This window comes from Cryphonectria parasitica (genome assembly GCF_011745365.1).
Source record: "Cryphonectria parasitica EP155 unplaced genomic scaffold M406scaffold_6, whole genome shotgun sequence".
In the NCBI taxonomy this organism is placed as follows: Eukaryota; Fungi; Ascomycota; class Sordariomycetes; order Diaporthales; family Cryphonectriaceae; genus Cryphonectria; species Cryphonectria parasitica.
In genome coordinates this window covers 2971865-2997942 of record NW_024468914.1, presented here as the reverse complement: position 1 = coordinate 2997942, position 26078 = coordinate 2971865, and the positions used below count along the sequence as shown (strand labels likewise).

Here is a 26078-nt window from a genome sequence, read left to right as displayed (position 1 = left end):
GGGCCCTCTGAAGTGATGTTCTCTCTCTGCCAGCGGAGTTTGAACCTCCCTAAGCAGAACTTCTGGCGCGCTGCCGATGCCACGGTCCAATTTACAAACCGGTAACTCATCTTGTGAAGTCTGAGTCGGCGTGCGGATTTGCTTCCGGGAGCGAACATCGTCCACACCATTGCATCTTCCCTCTCTCTTCTCCTGCAGCATTGCTATCATGATGTATCTCATGCAGTCTTTGACCTGGCCTAAATGCGCCGCCAGTGTCTGCCGGTCTGCCATGACCTCACCTCTTGCCTAGAGTCCACGAGATTCACGTCTGGACTCGTAAAGAGCATATAACCTTGGCCTCATGGGTCGGAAATTTGGCCACCACGCCGTTCCTCCACAGTAGTTCGTAAAGTCCCTGCCTCTTGCACTGAGTTGTTGCTTCTCTCGACCATTCTACTTGGATCGCATGTTCTCTGTCACGATATGGACTCGATAACTGTGTTCGATAGCCTCCTCGTCAAGGATCATGTCACGCATGCTTTGGTTCAGGATGAGGAACAGTACAACGAGGTTCCTATGGTGCGTCTTGGCCGTTATTTCTTTGCTGTGCTGGGATGCTGACCAATTCAGCCAGTCTCTCACGACGATATTGCTCTTGGGTGGATCGCCAAGTCAGCTCAGGGCTGCGTATGAGAGCAGGAGCTCTGCGCTCAGAGTTTGGGAACTCTCTCCTGATAGGATTGTCACTTCTGAGGACAAAGAGAGGCGGTTGGGTGACCGCAGGTGTGTGCGGACCGAACCCTGTCCTCAATGCATGCTGGACCCAGGTGCTGATAAACGACATTCGGCAGATTCCAGAGAGCCTACATGGATTATTTCAGCACGCAACATGCTCATCTCAAGGGAAATCACAGAGCCCTTGTCGAGTCTCAGTTTTGTGGCTTTACGCCGCTCGTTTGTGGGCTCTTCAGCGGCTTCGGTCAAGCCATGATCACTCTAGGCGACGCCATGGAAGCTCGCAATTCCATTATGGTTGTCCGTGAGCAACACCTAGCTCTCCTCATGTCGTGATTTATCACGAGTTATTCAACTGTAATGAAGGCTCCGGGGTATGTGGCTGATACGTAGCAGAGTCTTTTGTCTTGTCGTCTGTGGGATATTCTGCACTCATCTCCGACATTCTGACTGACAAACGGTTTGAAAGACCGAGCACGACTGCGTCCAGCCCCAGCATCATCTTGAGCCGAGCGGCGCACGATGGGAGGTTCAGCCTCAATCGGTCTGGCCCAGGATTCCGGCATGCCCACGTTATTCTTTCTAGCCCTCCTGCGAGAGAGGCTATTGCCGATTATGTTCACCAGCTAGATCTGAGCAATGTGGCCCGGCTCCTGGACAACATGTCGCGCCTGTCTGTCCTCATGCTCTGTGGTACCCACAAAAAGGGCTCTCCGGCGTTCGACCTGTACCTCAGTCGTACCGTGAGTCTGGTCAATAGCCTCCGTGTGTTGATCCACGAATGCCCTAGTCAGCAACTTGATCTGCTCATCAGAGGCACATGGTTCCTCCTCGTTCTATCCTACATCACTCAGCTCCGCCCTCGTCTGGACGAGTCTCTTATCTGGTCCTTTTCTACAAAAATAGGGAAAGCCTCCTGGGAAGATCTTTTGCGACCTTTGCATTTGAATGCAGACGCACTACAAGGCAAACATCACGACCCTCACTTCCTTCGAGCGCTGCGGAGCCTTCGTGCATTGAGTCTGTCCGGGAAGACGGACGACCCACTGTACCTTCATGCCGCTCAGAAACTCGATAGCGAATGGCAAGGCTGGACTGGACTGGGAAAGGCACAAGAGGCGTCTCTCAATATCCGTCTCTGAAATTCCTGTCTCTTGAAAGAGGCTTTTCAACAACGTGTTTACCTACTATTGATCTGGGCATTCATGACTGAGGGATAGCCGGCCATTTGTCAATATTTCTCCGTCCAGAGAATTCTCTCTCCATAGTCTCAGTCGAAATTATTCGGGATTTCTAGACCACAGTACTTCGTAGATATATCGGCTACCTCTTGTTCCGTTTGGCCCTTGAAAGCAGCTTTCATAGCTTTGACTAACTATAGGCACAGACTTCATTTTGGTATTAATAGACCCTCGTCATTCTGTTGCAAGGTGTCCGGACGTAAGCGACCGCAAACCTCGAGACGTGACATAATCACGATTCAATGTCCACTAAACCAGACCAGTGGCTGTCTCAGACACCGACTTCGGGACGAAATACAAAGACGATGACCAAAACTATCGTCCTGTGATTTGCAATATAATTGGTTGGCAGTCTGAGAAGACTTGAGTTTCCGCTCCTCCACTGTTTCCATTGGTTCAGTATCGTCATGCGTGACAACGATCGTCAACCTAATAGGCCGCGAACGGAACATTGCAGCAAGTTCCAATCCCCCGATGAGGTCTTGCCAAGTAAGTACTTAAAAGCACTTACCCCTCTTTTGGTCAACACCGCATGCTCCCTTCTTCTTTCTCTTCTTGCTCTCTCACGACTTGTTCGTTCCTCGTCGACACTTCCCAGAAAATTTCTATACCAGATCCCACCGCATAATTATTTTCGAGTGCGTCACTAAGTTATCTTCCTTCTTTCCTTTTCTCTTTCTTTTGTCATTCTGCGAAACCTCGAGCAAAGAGCCACTAACAATATTGTATCCTATATATAAGAGCACACCAACAACAGCTCGGTATTCCCAAGCCCTCCGCCAACACCATCATGAAACCTTTCGGTGGTCAAGTCATCACACGATGATGTCTCTCCAGGTAATTTCAAAGAGCTATGAGCCGGTGCCAACCTTTTCGTGCTGCCTCCTGTTGTCCTCTGCCTCTGTTCTCAGCAGGTCATGGACTACTCATAACAGTGGCGGCACGAGGAGGGCGGCTGAGATTATACGGCCTTTGTAACTTGATCTGGATAATACCAGCGGAAGGATCATGCTCTCTCTCCTCCCCATTCTAGGCCCGAGGATTCTGCAACTAACCCCAGCAAGGTACAAAAATGGCGCCCTCTGCCATCTCCAACTCCCCTGAGCTCAGCTCTGCCCAGCTGGGCGTGAAGAAGGCCAATCTGGACGGCAAGGCGGCCCTTGAGGCCATCACAGGCCAATGGGACGCCTTCACCTTCTCGCCCATCCGGGAGAGCCAGGTATCTCGGGCCATGACCAGGCGCTACTTCACCGACCTCGACACCTATGCCGAGTCTGACATCGTCATCATCGGCGCCGGCTCCTGCGGCCTCAGTGCTGCGTACATGCTGGGCAAGGCGCGGCCGGACCTGAAGATCGCCATCATCGAGGCCGGCGTGGCCCCCGGTGGCGGTGCCTGGCTGGGCGGCCAGCTCTTCTCTGCCATGGTTATGCGCAAGCCCGCCGACGCCTTCCTCGCTGACCTAGGCGTCCCGTTCGAGGACGAAGGCAACTTCGTTGTCGTCAAACACGCCGCGCTGTTCACATCCACCATCCTGTCCAAGGTGCTGCAGTTCCCCAACATCAAGCTCTTTAACGCCACGGCTGTCGAGGACCTGATCACGCGCCGCGAGAATGGCGCCATTACTGACGTCCGCATCGCGGGCGTCGTCACGAACTGGACCTTGGTGTCGATGCATCACGATGACCAGTCTTGCATGGACCCCAACACCATCAACGCCCCCGTGGTGATCTCGACCACCGGCCACGACGGACCGTTCGGTGCGTTCTCCGTCAAGCGCCTCGTGAGCATGAAGCAGCTGGAGCAGCTCGGTGGCATGCGAGGTCTGGATATGCAGACTGCCGAGGATGCCATCGTCAAGGGCACCCGTGAAATCGTCCCTGGCCTCATTGTCGGCGGGATGGAGCTGTCTGAAATCGACGGTGCCAACCGAATGGGTGAGAATCAATGCCCAGCCCTCAGCCCTCACACATTCTAAACCTTCCATGGCCACGTAGCCTTGTGACGCACGGAACATGCTGACCGACTTACTTAGGCCCGACCTTTGGAGCGATGGCTCTTAGCGGCGTCAAGGCTGCGGAGACGGCTCTCCGCGTCTTCGACACCAGGAAGGCCGAGATCGGTGGGAAGTGATATGACACACGCACACGCGCACACACACGGAGATGAGAAATAAAGTTCGAGAGAAATTTTTCGTATAGTCACTCGTTTGATGAAATATTGCAGTTCGAGAGCAGAGGCTCGCTCTCAAGGTCGAAACCCCAAGACAGCATTCAGTTTTCTTGCTCGTCTCTGAATCCAGTCTTTTCTGAAGTCACCCACAATATACACTGACGCTTAACTTCGATGTTTCTTATGCTGCGAGATGTGTAAATGTCTTTGGAAGCTTTTTAGTCACGCAATACCTGCAGATGACAAGTAGAAGTCGAGGTGCATATGTCAAATGCCGTGATAATTCCCTGCGTGTTGACACATGCCAAAGTCATACATACATCGTCCAGTCAATCAGGGCCCCTTAGCCACGTCAATCCTCTCAATACAATCACCCCCTATTCTTGCAATCTCGGCGACGATGCCATCCCGATCGACCTCGACGAGTTCTTCATTCCCTTCCTCCTGCGCTTTCTTGCCATCTTCTATTCCAACTGGTCGGAATGAGCAGGGCAGATTGACCCGAAAAGTGCGCCGTTGGATCTGGGGGTTCCAGATTCCAGCAATGATGGCATCATCCGGCGCACCGTGGAACAGAAGCAGAGGACCGGAGAACAAGGTTTCCAGCTGCTGTAGTAAGGCCCTGGCAGGATGCTGCACAATGGGCTGGGCCGCCCTCCCGGTCCGCCCATCCAAATTTTTGAACTGAGATTGCTTGATGGCCTCATCGTCGCCGCGGCTGATGTTCTTGAGTACTTTGCTGTTGAGATGAATGACGACGCCATAGTCCTTCAGAGAGGGCTGGAACAGGACTTTGGGGACAAGGTCTGTACTCTTATCCTTCACCAACTTGCATGCTGATCTTGCCAAAGTTGTCATCCTTGTAGCGACCACCTTGGACGGGAATGGACGGCCATCGTGAATGGTGTAGGCAGTTCCCGTGGTATCGTGTGATGTGGCGACAAAGAGCGTCGTGTGGCTCATGCCCGGGTCGATCTTGCGCCAGGCCTCAAGCCTGGTCTCTATGGACGAGCGTTCCACACCTGCGAGTGTACCGGACGTGTCCAGGACCAAGGGCTCCAATCGCCAATCCCATCTTGACAGGAATTGTAACGTCCGCAGGAATCCTGTCATGGCACTAGACGGAGCTTGCCACGGGTAAGGCTCTAGAAACGCCCTCAAGACTAATAATTCGATCATCTCCTCAAGGAAGTGATATGAGAGTCTGTGGGAGTCGAACCACCGCTTTACCAAACGAATTGCCGGGGATAGCGCCGGAAATCGCATGCAAAATGTTGCGATTGTTTGTGTATGGAGCGGTAGATGTGTATAGAGGCGTTTGAAGGAGGCCAGGAGTTGTGCCCCTTGGGCTCGTGTTCGCTGATCGAGAGTTTTGTCCTTGGTTCGCCTCTCCAGCAAGTTTTCTTCCAAGTCGCTGTGAATCCTCAGTCGAAACGTGGCGCCTTCTTCGTATGTGACGTCCAAGTACGCCAGATTTTCGGACTCGGCTTGGGTATCTTCCAAGCCACACCGGCAGGTCACACCTGGCTTTGACTCTGCTAGCATGTCGCCGATCTTCAAAAGAAACGCGACCTTCGTACGCTGAATAGCAGCCAAGTTGTCAGGCCATTTACCAGATGCCTCAAAGTAGATGGTGGTATCCATAGGACGAAATGCGCCTTTCGTGGCATCGAGTGACGGAGGATGAACCGACGCAAATCGTAGTTCAGGTGCTGTAGCTGCAACTTGCCGAATCTGAAGCGGCAGGTCGCTCAAGTCACGGAGATCCCGCTCGAAGACGGTGAACGCCTGCCTAGCAGCTTGGAAGGAGGGCGTATCTGAAGACTTGATGGGTATGACAGCAGAGAAGCCCTTACCAAAAAAGTGCAGGTCCTCATCTTGTGTGCGTAGATGTAGTTTGAGAATATACCTGATGACCTCCTCGCAGAGCGCCGATGGTGAAGTCTGCGTCCAAATCAGGCTCTCAAGGATGCTGCCATCTTTGAAGCGTCTCAGTTCAGCCTTTTCTCCCCAGAATTGGCGGAACTTCTTTGCAGCCTCTTTCTCATCGACAGTAGGTCCATGGTCGACCTGTCGCGCCACATTAACGCTGTTGAAGATGATGCCGACTAAGATAGCGGAGGAGGATTCATCGCTAGGTAAGGATCCAAGATCCCAGGCTGTGTCATCGGCCCCGTCGACACTTTGCAAGTGTACAAGTTGCACTCTGTCGCCAAGCGCTCTCTTCAGAACCCTGGCAAGCTTGTCGCAGTAGCCCCAGGATTCGCCACGATATTCAGTAGAATGTGCGTCAGACTCTGCACGAGATCGAGCGACGCGGAAGAGAAGATCAAAGCATTGGAGAGGGGAATCGGCCTTGGTGATGAAGGTGGGGTGGAACTGGTCCGCTTCCTGGTCTGCCAGGGACGCGTGCGTCCATTTTGCGTGGTGAAACAACAAAGATGCCGACCATGGGCTCATCTTGTACGCTATGTTCAGTTGCCGGAGAACGTCGAATATAACAGGCGCAGATTCTTTGGCGGCGTCGACGCCCTCCTTGGTGGGGCCAAGGATGAGAGGTCTCTTACCAAGGTCGGCTGCGGCCAGGTACTGGACGAGTGCCTTGAAAATTCTTGTGCTGCTGAGGGATGGAGACAGAGCCGCCATTCCTTTCCTGCCTCCACCGCGGAGCAAAAGAGCAGTGAGCAGTGACCACTCAAAATGGCCGAAACCGCCCTGGGATACAGATCCTCCAAGTCCACGTTGCTGCAACCAGACACGACCCAAGATGCAGGCATCTCTAAACCCGGGACAGGACTTCTCCGCCTGACGTATGACTTTGAGATACGAGACGTAGCAGCTCTCGGCCTTCAGAGTAGAGTTGTAGAAGGGCGTGGACATTTGTGCGGGGCTGTCTGCCTCAGAAACTGATCGAACGCAGTTGCTGGTAGGCAGGAGCTTGTGTTGCGGGAAAAGCCCCTCAGGAGCACAGGGTATGATCCGTATTTGATATGCAGGCTGCAGTCGTTTCTGGGACTCCTTGCTTGGAAGCTCCGGAGTAAGGACGAGGACCGGGAGGAGGAGATTCCCATGTAAATGTTCACACGCGACCGAGGTGCTCTTCGGCACGGCGCCTTGGATGGCAGCAGACAATACAGCCAGGTAGTAGGCCCTTTTGTAGAAGTAGCGCAGGTCCAGGTAATCTTTGTCCTGAAATATCTCCTTGGGCATCTCGACGATCATGTCAATGCTGCGACGGCCCTGCGTTTTGACCATCGTCCTGAATACATAGCTCCCAACGACATTGCACTGGATCGGCTTCGCATACGAGACTTTGTAGGGACAATCCGCAGGTGGTTTCGGGTCGGGAAAGGGAACGAGGATGCTGTGCTTCTTTTCGAGCTTGGCCGCGGCCTGAAGAATCTATACAGGGAACGCTGTCAGAGGGGACAAGAAATTTTGGGCTGGGAAGATCCCATAATATGATTTCTTTTTGGATTCGGGTGCACTCACAGGAGTAGGCCCATGAGTCTCGATGGCTGTTATGGAGGACTTGATTTGGTGAAGCAAGTGGTCGGCTCCGGAGAATGCCTTGTCATAATCCAAGCGCACCTCATCCAACAACTCTTGAGTCTGCAGGACGAAGGCGCCCGGTCGAGGGGTGCCTGCAGTCGCGGCAGCATCGAGAGCCGCAGCGCCCTTCGAGGTGGGCTGCTCATGCTCAGGGTGCGACACTTGGTGGTCCAACTTTCTCCGTTTCGCAGGATTCATATCCATCTTGAAACCAAAGCAGAGGACAAGCTCTCCGCGGAGTGGTGGCGCCTGTCAGTCGTTATTGCAGACTGCAAATATGAAAAGTATGCCTTGAGGAGAAGTGCAAGCTGGGCCAAAGACGGGAAAAATTTCCAGGGACTACAAAATGTTTGGCTTATCGTGCACGATAAGGAATACTTAGTACTGCATCCTCAGTACTTGGCGAGTATGGGGTACTGTACGCTGCGCTTGACCCCACTATGACACAGCAACGAACCTCCCATTTCATCAGCAGCTCTCACCCCAGGTATTTTGAATCTGTCCGGCATTGCTTGCTCTGAACTGTGCCGTCTTTCAACTTTGTTTACACCTAACTAAGCGCCGCTACAGATCTTAAAGTTGCTCTTGGGAGACGCGCTGCGGTATTTTGCAGAAAATTGGGTGCAGAAGCCAGTTGACGTTGAGGGGGGACCGACGTGAGGCTCGAGCGGGGAGACGATTCGATCGACAACCAGCACCACCACGACTAAGACGATGAGGTCGACCTAGAAGAAGCCTTATCAACCACTGTGACTCGCGCTATTATCATTGCGCTACCTGACTTGACGCTGCCATGTCAGCGTCCAAGGCGGCCCTCAAGGCCATCAACGATGCGATCAAGCAGCAGAAGTTCGATGACGCCATTGAACGAGCCCAGGACTTCCTCCAGAAGGATCCCAAAAATTACAACGCTCTCGTCTTCTTGGCCTTTGCATTTGACAAGAAGGACAGGCTAGACGAGGCTGAGAAGACGTACGAGGCTGCTGCCAAACAGAAACCAAGTGACGCTACAGCCTGGCAGGGTCTGGTCAAGCTCTATGAGAGGCAGGGCGGCAAGAAGCTGGCAAACTACCAGAATGCAACTATCCGACTCGCTGAGAGCTTTAGAGACTCGGAACAGACCTACAAATACCAAAAGACTGTCGACGATTTTATTGGTTTCGCTCGCACTCATGGCGACCCTCACCAATACGTGGATGCCTTGAGCCTGACACTTCCCGACAGCCCTGTCTATTCCGCAGTCGAGGGCCGTACTCGCCCTGCAGAGACATACGAGACCATCGCCAAGATCCTTGAGGTCCACGAGAAGAAGGAGATCAACACCCTTATTGGGGAGAGGAGGACAAGAATCGGCGCCAGGGTCAACGAGGTCACCGTGGAGGTGAAGCGTGAGGTGCTTGGGGGCAGTAGGCTAGGCCAGATCTACCGGGAGATTATAAACTGGTCCACCGACGATGATGTCCGCCGCCACTATGAGGAGAAGCTCCTGCAGCACTGTTATGAGCGGCTCCTTGTCTTTCCTCCCGGCCCACAGAAGTCCGAGGAGCTTAAAGTTGTGCTCAAGCTGGCTGGAGACATGGTCATCATCAAGCATCCCTTCCGGCTCGCTTGGGAGATCACCATCGACTGGAGAGATTTCAAGGAAACTAAAGAATGGGACGCTGGGGTGCTCAGAGACTACTGCAACTTCTTTCCTGACACTGATCTTTGCAGTGTCATCACGGCCTACCTCAGCAGCGAGATCTCTGCATTTCCCAAAATGGAGCCTGCTGGCGATTCAGTCACCAAGGACGAGCAAGTTGAAGACGATAGTGAGGACGATGACGATGGCGGCGCCCCGACCAATGTCATTCCCCTGACCGAAGAGGATCGCTTGCTCATGATGTCGGAAGGCGTACTGACCGCCCAGTCTCTATTGTCCTACCGCCTTGTCGCCGAGTACTATGAGTCCTTGCAAGAGCACGAAGCCAACGTTGAGATGCTCCGCAAGGCGATGGCCCTACTCAAGGAGCGACAGACCACAACCGGCATGGATTTCCAGAACACAAAGGACATCTTCCATCTGCATCTTGCCACGGCGCTAGTTTTCTGGCAGTCCCCGCGGCATCACCAAGAAGCCAAAGCACTCTTTGATGGCGTTTTGGCTAGGGACCCATTATCAACAAAGGCGTTGATCGGCGTGGGTCTCATCTATGAGGAGGAGGAAGAATACGGAGAAGCCGTCGACTTCCTAGAGCGAGCCCTAGAGAGGGATCCGGAAAATCTCCGTGTTCGGTCGGAAGCAGCCTGGGTTAAATCTCTCAAAGGCGACTATGCTGCAAGCGCAGCTGAGCTGGAGCGCTGTTTACCGCTGGTCGCTGCCAAGGGCGACGCTTTCAAGGACCTCCTGGCTCAGACCCAATATCGTCTAGGCGCCTGCATATGGAATCTGGACACGTCCAAAGCTGCTCGGAAGAGCCGAGACCCCGGCAGCGCTTACCTATACTTCTTGGACGCCCTGAAGAGCAACCTGACTTTCGCACCGGCTTACACCAGCTTGGGCACCTATTACGCCGATTACGCTCGGGACACGAAGAGGGCCAGGAGGTGTTTCCAAAAGGCGGTGGAACTTTCCTCTTCAGAGATTATCTCTGCTGAGAGGCTTGCACGCTCGTTCGCCAACGAGGCTGATTGGGACCGGGTCGAACTTGTTGCTCAGCGTATTGTGGATTCTGGCAAGGTGAAACCGCCTCCCGGCTCCAAGAGGAAGGGAATCAGCTGGCCCTTCTCAGCTCTCGGTGTTGCAGAGCTGCACAAGCAAGAATTCCACAAGGCCATAGCCTCGTTTCAAGCTGCCCTCAGAATATCACCAGACGATTACCATTCCTGGGTTGGACTCGGGGAAAGCTACTACAGTTCTGGCCGTTACATGTCGGCTACCAAGGCAATTCAAAATGCGCGGAGGCTGGAAGAAGAGCAGTCCAAGTCGATCGATCCCAGCGAGATCTGGTTTACCAAGTTCATGCTTGCCAATATCAAGCGTGAACTTGGGGAATTTGACGAGGCGATTGCTCTGTATCAGGACGTGATGCAGGGCAGGCCCGACGAGGAAGGCGTAGCCATCGCTCTCATGCAGACCATGGTCGACAGCGCCATGAATCATCTGGAGAAAGGTTTCTTTGGCAAATCAGTGACCACCGCGCAGGACGCCTTGGCATTTGCCGTCATCGCACCAGAGGGCACCAAGGAGACCTTCAACTTCTGGAAAGCGGTGGCGGATTCCTGTGCTGTATTCAGCAGTTCACAAAGTCGGGCTTCTGATCTTCCTCTTGAGGCCATCCACACCTTGCTTGGGGACGGAGAGGACAGGTCAGAATTTGAGTTGTTGAAGGACATTGATCGAGTTGACGACACGGTTGTCTTTGCACGTGGCCTCTTTCCGGATAATGAGAAGGTAGGCGTCGACCTCACACGCGCCATCCATGCGACAATTCTTGTACACAAGCGTGCAATACATGCGGCAGCGCATGATGTACATGCACAGAGTGTGGCCTTCTATAACCTGGGATGGGCCGAGCACCGGGCTCATGTGTGCTTGCCAGAGAACCTGAAGAAGAAATTCAGCAGGTACCTCAAAGCTGCCATCCGGTGCTTCAAACGCGCCATCGAACTCGAAGCCGGTAACTCAGAGTTCTGGAATGCGCTCGGCGTAGCGACCAGCCAGATCAACCCTGCCGTGTCTCAACATGCCTTTGTTCGCAGTCTCCACCTGAACGAGCGGGATGCACGGGCGTGGACCAATCTAGGCACACTGGGTCTTCTCCAGAACGATCTGACTATTGCCAATGAGGCATTCACCCGGGCACAATCGACAGATCCTGATTGCGCCCACGCTTGGCTGGGCCAAGGATTCGTCGCTCTACTTGCGCACAAGGATAGCAAGGAGGCTGTCAGGGAAGCACGTGGGCTTTTTACGCACGCTATGGAAATAGCCGAGTCTTCCTCACTGGCCTCTAGGCAGCACTACTCGCTGTCAATGTTCGACCACGTTCTCGCGACACCGTCCAGCCTCAGAGTCACACCTCTCATTCAGTCCATCTTTGCTCTGGGCCAGCTGCGGGCCCTCAAACCTCAGGAACTTGCATATGGGCACCTCTGCACGCTGTTTCAGGAGCGGACTTACGACACACAAAAGTCCGTCGTGACTTTGGAGGAGATCTGCTCCAGATTAGAGGGGGATTACGAAGTGACTGAATCCCCTCAGTCTCTCAAGAGGTTTGCGATGGCAAAGGCAGATCTCGCAAGAGCTTATTTGGCCACAGAATCATACGAGAAAGCTGTCGATTGCGGAGAGATGGCTCTGCAGCTCAGTAGTGATGAGTCAGACAACGAGCTGACGACGGAGGAGCGAAGGAAAACGAGGCTATCTGCGCACTTGACCGTGGGTCTGGCTTATTATTACAAGAAGGAAGTTGCTCAGGCGGTGGTTTACTTCGACTCGGCCTTGCAGGAGTCAGACAATAATCCCGACGCTGTATGTCTTCTTGCGCAAGTTCTCTGGGCTACCGGCTCCGAAGAGGCCCGGGAGAGGGCTCGATCCGTGCTTTTTGATGTGGTTGAGCAGCGACCCGACCATGTACAGTCGGTCCTTCTCCTAGGTGTCATTGCTATCCTGGATCAAGACGAAGAGAGCCTCGAGGCTGTGATCTCGGAGCTCGAAGGTTTGCGCACCCACGAGAAGACATCGCCTGCAGAACAGTTCCAAATCGGAGGGGTTCTCCAGTCGGTGGCAGCGCTCTCAGGAAAGGACGCACATGAGGCTCTTTTATCACAGGCGCAGACGGATATTATGCTGTGTCCACACCTCCCCCACGGCTGGACTCATCTTGGGGACGTGGCTGACGCAGATCACGAGTACCCTCGAGAGCTCGCAGTCACAGTGGCAAATCAGGCCGTTCCACCCAAGGGCGAGCTAGGCGCAGAGGATTTGGCTGATACATATGCTGTGACTGGCAAGTCCGCGGATGCTCAGATCAGCATCATGTTTGCACCTTGGTCAGACCAGGCATGGCAAGGTCTGGTGAAGGCCGTGCGTGTTTCGTAGATGTAAGTAAATAGTCACCGTCATGCGAATTCAAATACAAGATCACCGTTAGAAAGGCAAGACAATGTTGGTGAGAGTCCAAGGGTTAAAATATGTACTACGTTCCAGGGCGATGTGGGTCAAGCTTGGCTCCTGATGAGCTCGAAGATGAACGTAATTTCGATTTTCTAATCGCGCCCAGACTATCTCGAGCTTTCAGTCTCCAGCACGAGCCGCTTCCCTAAGCCTGGCGAGAAGCCCACTCGTCCACGCCTTGTGCCATGCATCGACTTTTCCGCCCAGAAACTGGCAGCTGCTGGGCTCCAACATGATGACTCCTCTAGACACGATGGTGCCTTTTTTGAGCAAAATCTTGGATCCTATATTGAGGGAACCAATGGTAATCTCTGGCAGCCGGACAAGCTCGAGACCGTAGACTTGCTGCCTCCTGCAGTCCTGAAGTAGCAGTCGATGCGTAACGTTCCTCGACGCCCCTGCATTGTCGGCCTGGGTGGTTGTCCCGCCCTCCCTCCTGGCGGCCAGCTCGTCTCCCTCTGAACCACCAACAGGGAGGCGAATCACTTCACGCCCTCGTGTCTGTTCCCCCCTCTCAATAGCTTCCAGTGCCTCGACCTGGTCCCACCGGCTCTTTGACAGGTTTTCAATGTCGACGACCTGGACGTAAACATCGGTACCGAGGCGGGTCTCCTTGACGGTTGGTGCGGCGACACCCTCGGGAAGACAGATTGTGGGGATCTTGGCTGCGTCCAGCAGGCCTGGCGTGGTCAGATCTGACGCGAGAAGACGCGTCTTGGCGGTCATGACCAGTGAGTTGAGAGGCGGTGGTGGGTTCCGCGAGGAGACGAGCGTCTGCAGCCATTCTTGAGAGGGTGGTGGGATGTGATGAGGCTGGAGCTGCGTGAGAATCTGGGATGCCAGACTCATCGTGGCAGCTGTTTTCTCAAGAGACGACCTCGACGTTACTTTTCTGGAGAAGAATTATAGTATCTCATCTTCACCATTCCGCTCGTGTCGATACGGTGGGAATCTGCTATGTGTCTGCCCGTCTTTGGTGGTCAAGCATTCGAAAGTTGCCGACGTCGTTTGCCCTCTGCCCCCTTACTTAGTTTGCACCCGATCGAATCGTCAACTGCCGACGTGTTGAAGTCCGAATCCCATTGCCTCTCCAGAATTGAAGCCTCCCTCCCTCTATTCGTTGGGGATGAAATTCGACTACTTATTACGCACAGAGAGAGATAGGGAATTGCACCAACTCAGCTTGGGATGATGATCCTGTGCGGCAGTACCTTTCTTGATTGATGGGTGGGGGGGGGGGCGGCTCGGATAATCGAATATTAATGCTAGGATGCATCCCTGGCCCTAGCTTATCGACACGCTGATTATCGAGGGTACGACATGAATGCCAACTGACAACATTCAACTATCCCTCGATCCTCATGACCTTTTGGATACTTGCTTACTCGCTTTGGGGCACTTGACCAGCATTTCTGGACAGGTTCCAGAATAACAGGAAACAATATTCTCAACTGCTAATTTTTGTGTGTGTGTTATTATAATTTTGTTTTCCTTCCGTCCTCCCCCAATAATTCTGCAACCAGCTCTCCGCCATGTCCACGATAGCCTCGCCCCGGGATCCCACGTCCTCCTTTCGCCGGACCAACTCCTCTCAAGCTATCGCGACTCCCACATCCTCCGCACGCCCCAGTCTCGACATCCCCCGCTCCGCCACCAGCTCGCCCATCCCGGGCAGCGGACCCTTCCAGCCGGCCCCCAACAAGAGAAACAACCGCGCCGCCTTGCGTGAGTACTACAATCTGAAGAAGACGTCTGCCGCATCTGCTGCGCCTCCGCTCCTCGAAGTCACCGACACAGACTCGGTCGGAGACGCGGCTGAGACGTCCTACTCGGAGGTCCCCTTGTCGGAGATCGATGCCGCCGGGTTCGACGCCGACGCCTACGTAAAGGCCAAGCTGCAGGAAAGCAGTCTGGATGAGCTGCTGCGGACATACACGAGAGTGCTAGGAGAGATACGGGCGCTGGGAGCCGAGAAGAAGGCGTTGGTTTATGATAATTATAGCAAATTGATCACCGCGACCGAGACGATACGCAAGGTAGGCAATTGCACACCGTCTTTGATCCTTTTGACTGCATGTTTCCACTTCCGGAAATGCTTGCTGACCTGGCGTTCTTCCCTCTCCCATCAAAGATGCGTGCCAACATGGACCCATTGAACCCTATGGCCTCCACATTGGACCCAGCGATAGCCCAAATCTACTCACAAGCTTCGTCAATTCGAGAATCACTGCGCAAGTCGGCCTCCAAACCCGAGGACAGCACGAAAGCATACGAGGATCGGGCGAAGAAGACGAGGACCAAGGAGCTTGTCAGCGAGGTGCTCGAAGCCCCCGAGCGGATCCGAGCACTGGCACAGGCGGGCAAGACGGAAGAAGCGGAAGAGGCATGGAGGCTACCCAGACAATTACTCCTGAGATGGAAGGAACGGGGGCTTGGGGGCGCAGATATTGATGTATGTCTGGCAGAAGGAGAAGCAGCCCTGAAAGATGAAACTGCCCCTGAAACGTAAAGAATCATGGACCAAAAATGAAGAACAAAAAGAATCTTATAATCTGATACTCTTCCCCCCCCCCCCCCCCCTCTTTTCGTTGATGCTATCTTCACGACCTGCGCTCATTATGACACTGGCTCAGCAGTGCCAAGATTATCGACGTCCCATATCTCGAAGGGATCCGCGTCGACACCGCTGACCAGGACCTTTGCCGCCTCGCCCGACTTTCGAAGTTGCGCCTCCAGAGCTGGTTGCATTATCTGGCGCAGATATGCCCGCTCTGAGTTGCTGTGGAACACAGTGATGACAACTTTATTCTCCATGACGGCACGCAGCGCATTGTGATGGCTCATCTCCCCTGTCACCAAGACATCCACGGCGCAGTTCTTGAGCACATCCCATCCAGACCCAGCACACACCGCGGCGGACTGCACGCGCCTCGCTGAAGGGTCAGGCTGCTTGGGAGCAGCCACCATGAAGTATTTGAGACCACCGAGTCCCGTGGCAAGGCGGCGGACAAGCTCGGTCACGAGCACCGGCTGGGCGAATTCCACGGTTCTGCCGTATCCGGACCCCTCGAAACCGGCAGGAGGCGGTGCTGATGTAGGCTGGGCGACGGAGCGTGCCTTGTCGCCAGAGGGACCGCAGAGCATATCTGCAAGCCAGTCGTTCAGGCCCCCAGGGACAGCATCGACCGCCGTGTGAGGGCAGTAAACGGCGATGTTTCTCTGGGCTAGCTGCAGAAGGATCCGCTGCTGGGGATCTGTCACATCTACGGACTTGAGTCCTCTGAAGATGAATGGGTCTGTGGAGAAGAAAGATCATGAAAGTCAGTTCTCGAACTCAATGTTGGCGATTTGCTTTGGTGGAGTAAAACGCACGATAGCTCACGACGACGGATGCCTTCTGCCTCACAGCTTCGTCTGCGACCGCAGGAGTGAGGTCGTTTGTGAGGAGCACCGTCTTCTCTTCCGGCGTAACATCAAGACCCAAAGATCGCTGGCCCTGCTCGTCCATGTTTCCAAGTAGAAGGCCCACGTTATCCCATGCCCGGTCGGCTAGCTCCTCTGGATATCTTGGCCCCGCCGTTAGCACATGTGACCGATCCTGGCAGGGAATGAGGGGATATGGTTCTGCTCTTACAGTGCCCTCATTGCGCGCGCCACAGTTTGTGTGAAAGGTGCATTTTGAGGCACCTGGTTGGTGCTGGATGCCATAGCTGGGATGCTGCTTTTGGAGACACACGCTGCCGTAGCGCTCAAGTGAAATTTCCGTTGATGCAATGCAGTTCGTGTAGCCGTAAGACGGGTGAGTGATTGGTGGATGGGCAAGACTGTACGAGGCACGCGAATGGTGAATGGGACAAGAGATGCCAATCTGTAAGACATTTGGCAGCATTCAGAACCAACAGAAAGACTGAGAAGAGGTTTGGTTGGTTGTCCAAGTCATCAAAAGCGCAAGCTATGTCAGCTTGGGGTAACATGCAATAGACGGGGTAATAAGTTCGCTTTGCTCGGTAGTAGCATATTTCTACTACTAACAACGTTATATTTGACTACAGGGTCGTGAAGTCACTACACACGGCCCGCTTGCACTTGATTCCTCGGCGCCCGTCTTGAAATCTCGAATACGTTACATGCCATAACTGACCACATTTTTTTGACTAGACTTCTCTGATATTTTTGCTTTAGATCAAGCCCTGCAGCCATCTGCCTAGCTACAGCACAGTACTTACCTCGCAACCGCAAGAAAAGCGATTTGGTTCCGTATCTCGGTGACAAATCGCGCCGAGCTGCTTTGCTCACAAATCAACCACCTCATCAATCTTTGCCACGCACGCCCAGACTTACCGAATTGCCTCTTACGCTTGTCATAGCAGCCCCAATAATTAAGTACTGCATCGACTATGGGCGCTCAAGCTATCTCGGAGGAGTCGCTCAAGGCCGCCATCGCTGCGCGGCTCAACGCTGTTTATGTTGAAATCACAGATATGTCTGGTCTGTCATCACAACATCCGCCCGTCAAACCTCAGGTGCTCTCCCTGCTGACATGATATTTTTTTCTTCATTTATACAGGCGGTTGCGGTCAGGCCTTCTCTGTCCTCATTGTCTCGCCTGAATTTGCCGCAAAGAACTCACTCAAGAGGCACCGTCTTGTGAACTCGGCACTCAAGGAGGAAATTGCCGCCATTCACGCATGGACTGCCAAGTGCCAAACGCCCCAGGAGTGGGAGAAGGCTACGGCTGCCGTCGAGCCCCCTTTGGATGGAACAGTGGATGGAAAGGTTGAGGGAACTGCGGCCTAGATGGTCTAGCCTCCCGGGGGGTGGGGGGCTCACATCCATTGCGGATCGTATTGTCGAGAGGGTCTTACCTTCACTCGTTATTGGTTTAAGAAGATGTACGTCGTCTACGCTGCGCGTCTCGACCCAAGTAGCCAGCGACGAAGGTCTTGGGAAAAACAATGTTGATGATCCAACTTCTGAACCGACTGGGAGCTGCGGTGATATCCCGGCTCGTTCTTCTCGGTCTGATCTTGCTCATATATTCTGCCGACACTTTTAAAGCAGATTCAGCGCGTCTGAGAAAGAGGGGAAGGGGGGGGGTGAAACCAAGTCTTGTATTTTGGTATATCAAAAGGCGGGTCTTGGTATGACTGAGCTTGGTGAGCCTTATCCCGAGCCAAGGCGGACTTGACCATCACTCCATGAGCCCCATTTGTATTCTTACATCCATTTACGGCAGGGACCGCTCATGTAAATGGCAAAATTCAAACACATTTACCAGAAATGCCACATCCCTTCCTGTTACCACCATAAGAACTGATGGCTCGAGCCATGAATGGCTACGTATGTATAAGTGGCCCACTGGCGCTGTCCAAATCATGAAGAATTATACGAATGGATGAGGCTTCCGTTGTCCGGTTTCCTGTGCAAAAAGGTCCAGGCGAGCCCGAAATTTGCTTCAGTGAGAACAGCATTTCCACAGGGCCAGAGCGCCTCAGAGGGAATCGCCTCTTTTTGAGCTTCGCGCAAGCTGGAACAGGTGTAGCAAGCTTGCAAAGACGCTGCTTTTAGAGGGTTTACTTGAATAAACAGAGAATCATTCAGAAACGACTGCAGCCTACCCTTTCAGGTGCTTGGGTAGCTTAGTTTTGTCTGGCGTAGACAAAGATCGTTATGAATCCTGCCAATACTGAATACGTTGTACAGGGCTTCAGGCGTCAGCCTTGTGAATCAACCAGCGTCAGCCCTCAGATTTGGCTTCCACAGCATGTTCACACTTGTGAGTATTATTGTTCAAAGTACTTAGTCGATATGATTTATCTTTTTTGGCTGTTTTGCTAGTTGTAATTGCTGTGTAGCCATATCGATGTTTATTTTCTTTTTTCCTCATGGAAATATACCAAAGATATTGGCGACTTCTGGTTACCCCTCGTCAGTTGGGCCAGAAACTGATCCTTGTTACCATCTTCTTTCAAGCAAGCAGGAAAAGAATAATATAGTATATGTGACATGCCTGAATGACTTGTTTTACCTAGCAGCGCTGAGAGCTGAGCTCCAGGGAGACATTCTAGAATTTTGCCACCATTCTAGGAACTGCCCTTTGTTCTTAATTCATCAAAGGCGGAGCTGACCATTGACAATTGACAAGTTGACAGGCAGGTCTCACCTTTAGGCCTGGTGTGCCTGGCGGCAAGCCATCACTACTACAGTAATGCCATGCCCTCACTCCATGGTGGGGTTATCCCGCCCTTGACCCTTACCCCTGATCCCTACACCCCTGCCGGAGCTACAGCTCACGTCAAAGCCAAAGCGCAAGTTAACATACTAAGACACGCTTTTCAGAGGAGCGCGCACCCAAAATTTAGGGGAGCTGAGAGCCAACAACGACGTGAACCCATTAGCAGCTTGGAACCTGAACCCAAACTTGTGACGACCACAACCTCGACCAAACAACGTTCGCAATCCTTTTTCTTTCTGTTCTTGTCCGTGGCGCTTCTCGTTACCTTTTGACCTTGCAGTTCTTCACATTTCCTACGAGACATCCTCGGGAAATTGCCACCCTCAAGCAGCCCTGTGTTTCGTATTCGGTGCGATTTGGAAGGGGAAGAGAAAGAGAAAAAAGGCCTTTGACATCATCGTACCCTGTGGTACTTCCGCACAACTCTCCTTGCCCCTTCCTCTTCCTGGTCTGCCTGCTATGGCCTAGCAGTCTCCGTGCTTTTTAGGTCTGGCACAATTGTGGAAGGCGATCGATTTCCCGCGCGGGCTTGACGCGATCAGGCACTCCATCTGACATGGCCACTCTGCCGTCAAACGGCGGCTTCGCCTTTGGTGCGGTCAACGGGTCCAACAACCTGGTCAATGGTGATGTCGTCTCCCGCATCATTGGCGCACTTGAGGTCGTCTACGGGCCATCGACAAACCAGGCCCGTCTGGAGGCACAGCAGTTCCTCGAGAGCGTCAAGCCTCTCAAGGAAGGTCCTTCCTACGGCTTTACTCTTGCCTCCAACAAAGCGCAGTCTCCCTTCGCCCGATACTACGGTCTCTCGCTGCTCGAATACGCGATCACACATAACTGGTCCGAATATGGAGATGAGGAGGCTGCCTGTCTGAGGGGCTGGGTCCTCGAGCTTGCCCAGCGCGTTTCTCGGGGCCCTGAAGACCTCCTGTACATCAGAAACAAGATAGCGCAGCTGTGGGTTGAGGTGGCAAAGAGGAGCTGGGGCGCCGAGTGGATGGATATGGATGCCATGCTGGTAGAACTCTGGCATCTGCCGGGCTTTACTGTGCACAAGGAACTCGTCCTGTCTGTCCTCGGCTCGCTCTCTGAAGAAATAATCGGCGGGGACGATCCCATTGTCGCTATGCGCGAGAACGTCTTGGACAAAGCCGTTGTCGACATCTTCATGCCCGCGCCTGTCATTACCGCCGAGTTTCCTAGTCGTGAACAAGGTGCGCCTGTCCGCTGCGGCGATGAAGGCTGGCTCCAACGTGCAGTCGTCCTGCTTGGTGAATGTTTGGGGTCGAACCTCCAGAGTGAAGACGTGCGGACCTGCGCGCTCAAGGCCCTCTCTATGCTTACCGTCATCCTGCCATGGGCGTTCCCAAAGGCGGTCATCGAGACCAACTGTGTTAGGTACATGTATGAGGGCCTCGTGGCGTCTCATGTGGCCGTTCAGAAAGTATGATGTCCTCCAGACTAGTTTGACGTGTTGTTAACTAATGATTGCAGGCTTCTCTCGAGGCTCTACATGCCTTGTACGCTCGTAGCGGGTTCAGCGACGAGCACTTCTTGGCGCTTATTGCACCCATGTACGACAAGGAATGCGTGGAGCGTTTCTCACAACTTTTTGCCTGGTCCACGGTAGACGCTGAAGATATCGATGACGACAAATATCTTTTCGCCAAGAAGTTTTCAGAGGTACGAGCCCAGTTGCAACCCCGCGCGCGCGCGCAAGAGAAAGAGAGAGAGAGAGAGGGAGGGAGGGAGGGAGACGGGTTCAAAGCTGACGGTTGCAGACCATATCACATCTCGGCAATTATCTAGATCGGAAGTTCCACGTGTTTCCCCCAGGAGCCGACATTCAGCCCTTCCTCCACTTTCTCCTCCAGGTCGTTCAGAGCCAGAGCCTGGTTGTCTCCATCCCAATTCTCGTCACGTGGACGCGGATGCTCAACAACCGATCCCTGGGCCCATCCATTGCGAAATCCTCACTGGTCGCCTCTCTTCTGGAAGTCTGCAGCTCCAGGCTGGTCCGATATGAAAACCTCCCAGAGGATACACAGGATCCCACACTTTTGCTGCTCATGGAAGATACGGACACAATCCCGGAACGGCATGCCTTCCTAGGCAACTACAGGAGGTACAGCTCACAGATAATCGAAAGCATCGTTGAATTGACGCTGTCCGATGCCATCAATCACATCCTGGGCCAGACGGAGAACGTCCTTCAACACCTCTACGACGGACATCCTCCCATGAATCCTGCTGCGTATACCAAGAACTCGATGCCTTATCTACGGGTAGATGCACAGTTTACCGTCATCGAATCTGCGCTGAAGGGTTACGTGAGGTCTCGACCCCCCAAGGGCGTCAGCCAAGATCAAATCGATATGCAGCGCGCTCAACTAGACGAGCACCTTGAGGCTTGGTGTAACCGCCTGATTGAGATGAAATTTGAAGATCCACTGATTCGAAAGCGTGTTCTCCAGCTACTAGTCGCTTTCTCAACTACCGCGTTGAGGAAGAATAACGATTTCATGCTCAAAGTTCTGGAGCACATCTTGATGACCTGGCCAGCGGCTCAGCCTGAGTACAGACACTTGAATGAGGCGATTAAGGACCTTCAAGCAGAGAGCATCAACGAGCTGCAGCGATTAGCGTTCAAGATGCCGGACAACCTCCTTGCCGTGTACGATTCATTGGACAACAAGATACAAGAGATGAGTGCCTCTGGCACCTTGGATGAGAGACGATTGGTCAACTACAAGAGCTTTCTTTTCATCATTATTCACCGGGCCACAAATATCGACCCGACGACCCGCCTGCAGAGGCTACAGATGTTCGTCGAGCCCGTCAAGTCCCAGTGGAGGGATGATGGCTTAAAGCGCGCCCTGGAATCTTACCAGGGCTTTTGCGAGATGATCGGTCTGGACAAAGCTCAGAGATATCTGGCAAGCCGTGGTGTGGACAAAATAGCCGACTGGGGAGCTGTAGAACTGGATGCTGAAGGTTCAACACTGCAAGCTGAACTCGAAGAGCGACAGCAGGTACGTGCCTTCGCCACCTCCCTTCTCCTCCCGGCTTCGGCAGTGAATCGCCCTTCATTATGTTCCTTGTATCTGACATCCCAATAGATGCTGCCATTGCGGGCAACTAAGACTTTCCTGAATTACTCGGTGGATAAGTTGGACAAGTCAACTGCACCATACCAAGCATCATGCGCTCTGTGGCAGGACAGTTTCCCGGTCATCCTTCCTCGGCTGCTGGAATTCCTTGCGTGAGTCAATCTTTGCCCCAAAGAGCCGCACTTTCTCGGCCTGCTAAACGTTCTCTATAGCCATGCTCATGCTTCAGCAAATCCACGCAACTGGGCCTTCCTTCCAGCAGAAATGCAGTCTATTGTCGGCCGAGTGCTCACAGATAGATTCTGGCAAGCTGGAATCTCGGAAGGCAGTAAAGATGATTTCTACTCCAGGGTCATCAATAAGAAGAATACCCTAGAAGGTCTGGCATCGTCGATACGAGGTTCTATCCGCTATGTGCGCGAGTTCTGCTACTCGATCATTTTCTGCATGAGCTGTCTCGAGCAACAGTTCTACGGAGTCGCGGACCTTCCGGATCCTCTGGCTCGCGCATTATTCACCGACTGCCACTACCTGTCATCACATCAACTCATTGCCTTGCTGAACCTGGTCAGGCTCCTCATTGATGTCTGCCCAGTTGAGCTGCGGCACCAGTTCCTGCCTTCAATACTGGAAGCTTGTTTCCGACAGACGGATGGCAAGATCAAGTCGGAATGGGACAAGCTGGACCAGGCACTAGAGATACAGGCCGCTGCAGATGCACTGACGGAAGAAATGAAGGCAGAGAGTGTCCTGCGTCAACTCTCCTACTCAGCCGTGATCATGGTGGCCGACTTTTTGGATCCTCAGCGGATAGGTAATTATTCCTCCCTTTTGTTTTTCTCTCCCTTCTTTTTCTCTTTCTTTTGTTTGTTGCTCGGCAGCTCAGGATTGACTTGTGTCCCAGATCAACCTCTCAAAGGAACAGCGCAGAGGGACGATGTGGATGCCACGCCACAGTACCCTTCCCTACGCAAATTCTGCTTGATGCACTCATCGATCATCGAGCCGCTCCTTGTTTTCATGACACATGCCATACGCATGCATGACAGTAGATGCTGCGGCGTTGTATTGAAAGTCTTCCGCTCCATCATCCCCGAGTTTCGAGGGCTTGATGGGAACATGCAGAGGCTGCCGCCCGTCGAGCCGGCCAAGCATGCACCTCCACCGGACGACTTTATGATACCCGAAGAGACGTCGAAGGCCGTCAGGGAGTTCATGTGCGGGGAGGTTCTGCAGGCTTGCATCTCGTCACTCCACGAACATCATTTCGTCGACCTGCAAAGGGAGCTGGGCAACGTACTGGCGGCCATCATAGCAAACTATGGCCAGCTTACCGCGACGCCACGGATGATCCTATCGTCCCTGCCGAATATGCGACAGGAGGATGTCGACCAATGCCTGGCCAATATCACCCGTACTGGGACGAACCAGCGGCAACAGCGCGCGTACATTCTCGATCTGCTCAAGGACCTGAAGGGGGTGAGCATTGCAGAGATGGGCAAGGTGGACAAGACCTCTGATTTCACAAATGCTAAGAAGAAAGCTTCGACACGCAGTCAGATGCAACAGGAGTTCATGACTGCTCCCTCGACAAATGGGCAAGAGGAACGCGGAAAGTCTCCAGACCTCACAGGAGTTGCTGGGTTGTTTGATGGCTAGTTGAAACCGGACAAACAGCGGCCTTGCGCACCGCACACGCCCGGAAGAAGATGGTCGATTGGTTGAAAGGGGAAGAGAGAGAGCGCGAGCGAGCGCGCGCGCGCGAGAGAGAGAGCCAGTGGCGTCTGGTTGTGGGACCCCCACCCTCCCCCCATTCGTTGTTTTTTGCTCGGCTGCCTACACGGCCATTTTCTTTACATTTGGCATGGGAATACCCCCTTGACGTAGAAAACGTTCTTCTTAGACCATAGGCAAGCTCTCAACACCGGTCATCATCTCAGCTTTTCCCGCGGTGATGATTCATGCCGGGTCTTTTCCCCCATTGTCTTTCGTCAACTTGACCTCACTACTCGCCTCCTCCTCGCCTTTTCCTCGCGTAGCAACACTCCTCGTGCCAGCCTAAGATCAAGGTCCGAGCCGCATGATCCCTAGATGGCTGCCGCGAACCCCTCCCCCCTTTTCATACTCGTGAGGAGCCAACGGGACAGACATGAATAACCTGTCAATCACACACCACCCCAATTTTGAGAAGGGGGGTTGCCAAAAGCAACTGTGTGTCGGGAATAAGACAACCAATATGTTCCTACAGTAGTGGAGTGGCCCTGATCCACAGAGAGTACGAAACTGCAGGGTTGATTGAGTAGTAATTCCGATGCAGATCAAGATCCATTCTTCCTTCCGCTTGCACCTTTCCATAACCTGCTTAAGGCCCCATAGATAGATAGCAGTACTCTTTACTATGGTATGTAGTTAGAGTACTGATACTGATACCAGTGTCTACTCACTATGCCTGTGTTGTCGCCGAGACTTGTCGTCTTGGTTTCGAAATACGAATACGTCCAGGGTCGGGTGGAACGACCCGAAAGGAGAGAAAAAGGCACTTCTTTGGGTCGCCTATCATGGTACTCTACCATGGTAGTGTATTCGGCACAGTCGTATGTAAGACCAGGTTTCTCGGCCGAACATCCCCCGGGCAGATGTTTCAAGCATTCCTTTTTCCTTCTTTCCCTTCCCTTCCCTCCTTTGTTACCTTTTCTCCCCGATGGGCGGCACAATTGGCCCCAGTCTAATAACGCCATGGCGGCTTCTGTCTCTTTCTGGATGGAGCTTCGAGTAATATAATCGGCCTAATCGGGCGACTTCATAGTTGAAAGGGGGGGTTGCATATGCTGCAGCCACGACCAACCACATCACACCGATCGTCGAGCCGTCCTATCATATTCCGGAGAAAAAGTGGCTGGTCCCCGATCATCTCTGTCCCTTTGTCTCTAGGGAACTCTCCCCAGTCACAACGGCTTCCCGAGATGCAGTGGAGAGTGTTTGCGTGTGTGTGTGCGTGGTTGCTTTTTATTGTTTCCATCACTACCTAACTAAGGCACGAAAGGTTCCTCCTTGCGGCTCTCGGCACGCTATGAGGTTGGCTCGATCTCGAGGGTCGATTGCAGCACCCATCATCGGGCACACGTGTGGCTGTAGTTGGTGTAATATGAACGAGACCGCCCAACTAACCGGGGGCTGAAGGACGCTCGGTCGCCGTCCTTCACCGCCTTAAGAGAGAGAGAAGATGAAAGGAGATAGGGCAAGCCACGCCAGCTTCATGATGTTCCTATGGCTCGTTTATGATGTCTAACGGCGACGCCACCAGGCTGGTGCACTCTATATGGCATCAGTTCATGGTGCTCGAGCCGCTCGGATCGTCACCGTGAGTGGTCTGTGGGTCAATATTCCTCACTGCAGCGCAACCTCGAAAAATCCCGACTCGGTCAAGTTGCAGTGACAGGAAGGCTTACATGCACTCGTATATGTAGAAAGTAGCAAGGGGTTTCATGTGATGCTACTGTGTGCCCACAAGCCGTGTCGTGAGGGTTTTGTTGGAGGGAGAGGAATTCATCATTCCTTCTCCTGCCTTCTGTTGTACATTTCTGTACAATCATCTGTCTCTGATGGATGAAGGTAAACCTTTCAACAGACGAGAGGGATTCCAAGTCTTGTGGTGACGCCTGGGTTTTGGTGTGCGGATTGCACTTGCCTCGTCTCTTTTCCAAGCAACTACCAACTCCTACTGTGGTATGATGGAAGGAACCCTTGGCCACCAATGCGACTAATACTGAACCGGGACCATCCTGGCCGCCAAGGGTCCACACAGGCATACTGCGGTACTGTCAATGCTACCACTTGACATAATACCGCGAGATTGCCTCGGCCGTTTCAGCAGCCCTTTCCTGACACAGCTC

General features: G+C 53.3%; 8 protein-coding genes across 8 annotated transcripts; 6 read left to right on the top strand and 2 right to left on the bottom strand.

The window, feature by feature from the left end:
- Window positions 1-465: 465 nt before the first annotated feature.
- On the top strand, window positions 466-1859 carry M406DRAFT_341195 (uncharacterized protein; the record flags this gene model as incomplete). Its single annotated transcript, XM_040921633.1, has 3 exons — window positions 466-561; window positions 841-1021; window positions 1114-1859. 3 exons carry the CDS (start codon window positions 466-468, stop codon window positions 1857-1859), a joined length of 1023 nt encoding a protein of 340 aa, XP_040774733.1.
- Window positions 1860-3030: 1171 nt separating this feature from the next.
- Window positions 3031-4091, top strand: M406DRAFT_51506 (uncharacterized protein; the record flags this gene model as incomplete). Its single annotated transcript, XM_040924445.1, has 2 exons — window positions 3031-3895; window positions 3994-4091. The coding sequence occupies 2 exons, from the start codon at window positions 3031-3033 to the stop codon at window positions 4089-4091; spliced, it is 963 nt and encodes a 320-aa protein (XP_040774732.1).
- A 4384-nt stretch (window positions 4092-8475) lies between these two features.
- On the top strand, window positions 8476-12815 carry M406DRAFT_293433 (TPR-like protein; the record flags this gene model as incomplete). Its single annotated transcript, XM_040919084.1, has 1 exon — window positions 8476-12815. The coding sequence occupies one exon, from the start codon at window positions 8476-8478 to the stop codon at window positions 12763-12765; it is 4290 nt and encodes a 1429-aa protein (XP_040774731.1). The 3' UTR covers window positions 12766-12815.
- A 22-nt stretch (window positions 12816-12837) lies between these two features.
- M406DRAFT_323304 (uncharacterized protein) lies at window positions 12838-14030 on the bottom strand. Its single transcript, XM_040919758.1, has one exon. It carries the CDS (start codon window positions 13687-13689, stop codon window positions 12961-12963), a length of 729 nt encoding a protein of 242 aa, XP_040774730.1. The 5' UTR covers window positions 13690-14030; the 3' UTR covers window positions 12838-12960.
- A 169-nt stretch (window positions 14031-14199) lies between these two features.
- Window positions 14200-15349, top strand: M406DRAFT_293428 (uncharacterized protein; the record flags this gene model as incomplete). Its single annotated transcript, XM_040919083.1, has 2 exons — window positions 14200-14876; window positions 14972-15349. Exons 1-2 carry the CDS (start codon window positions 14373-14375, stop codon window positions 15347-15349), a joined length of 882 nt encoding a protein of 293 aa, XP_040774729.1. The 5' UTR covers window positions 14200-14372.
- Window positions 15350-15456: 107 nt separating this feature from the next.
- Window positions 15457-17205, bottom strand: M406DRAFT_65110 (uncharacterized protein; the record flags this gene model as incomplete). The annotated part of the gene is made up of 4 exons (XM_040924918.1): window positions 15457-16136; window positions 16213-16406; window positions 16475-16527; window positions 17197-17205. 4 exons carry the CDS (start codon window positions 17203-17205, stop codon window positions 15457-15459), a joined length of 936 nt encoding a protein of 311 aa, XP_040774728.1.
- A 32-nt stretch (window positions 17206-17237) lies between these two features.
- Window positions 17238-18069, top strand: M406DRAFT_347250 (bola-like protein; the record flags this gene model as incomplete). The annotated part of the gene is made up of 2 exons (XM_040922271.1): window positions 17238-17328; window positions 17408-18069. 2 exons carry the CDS (start codon window positions 17238-17240, stop codon window positions 17635-17637), a joined length of 321 nt encoding a protein of 106 aa, XP_040774727.1. The 3' UTR covers window positions 17638-18069.
- A 1562-nt stretch (window positions 18070-19631) lies between these two features.
- On the top strand, window positions 19632-23844 carry M406DRAFT_65109 (uncharacterized protein; the record flags this gene model as incomplete). The annotated part of the gene is made up of 8 exons (XM_040924917.1): window positions 19632-19709; window positions 19764-20519; window positions 20570-20758; window positions 20857-22107; window positions 22195-22337; window positions 22398-22999; window positions 23090-23282; window positions 23313-23844. 8 exons carry the CDS (start codon window positions 19632-19634, stop codon window positions 23842-23844), a joined length of 3744 nt encoding a protein of 1247 aa, XP_040774726.1.
- Window positions 23845-26078: the final 2234 nt, after the last annotated feature.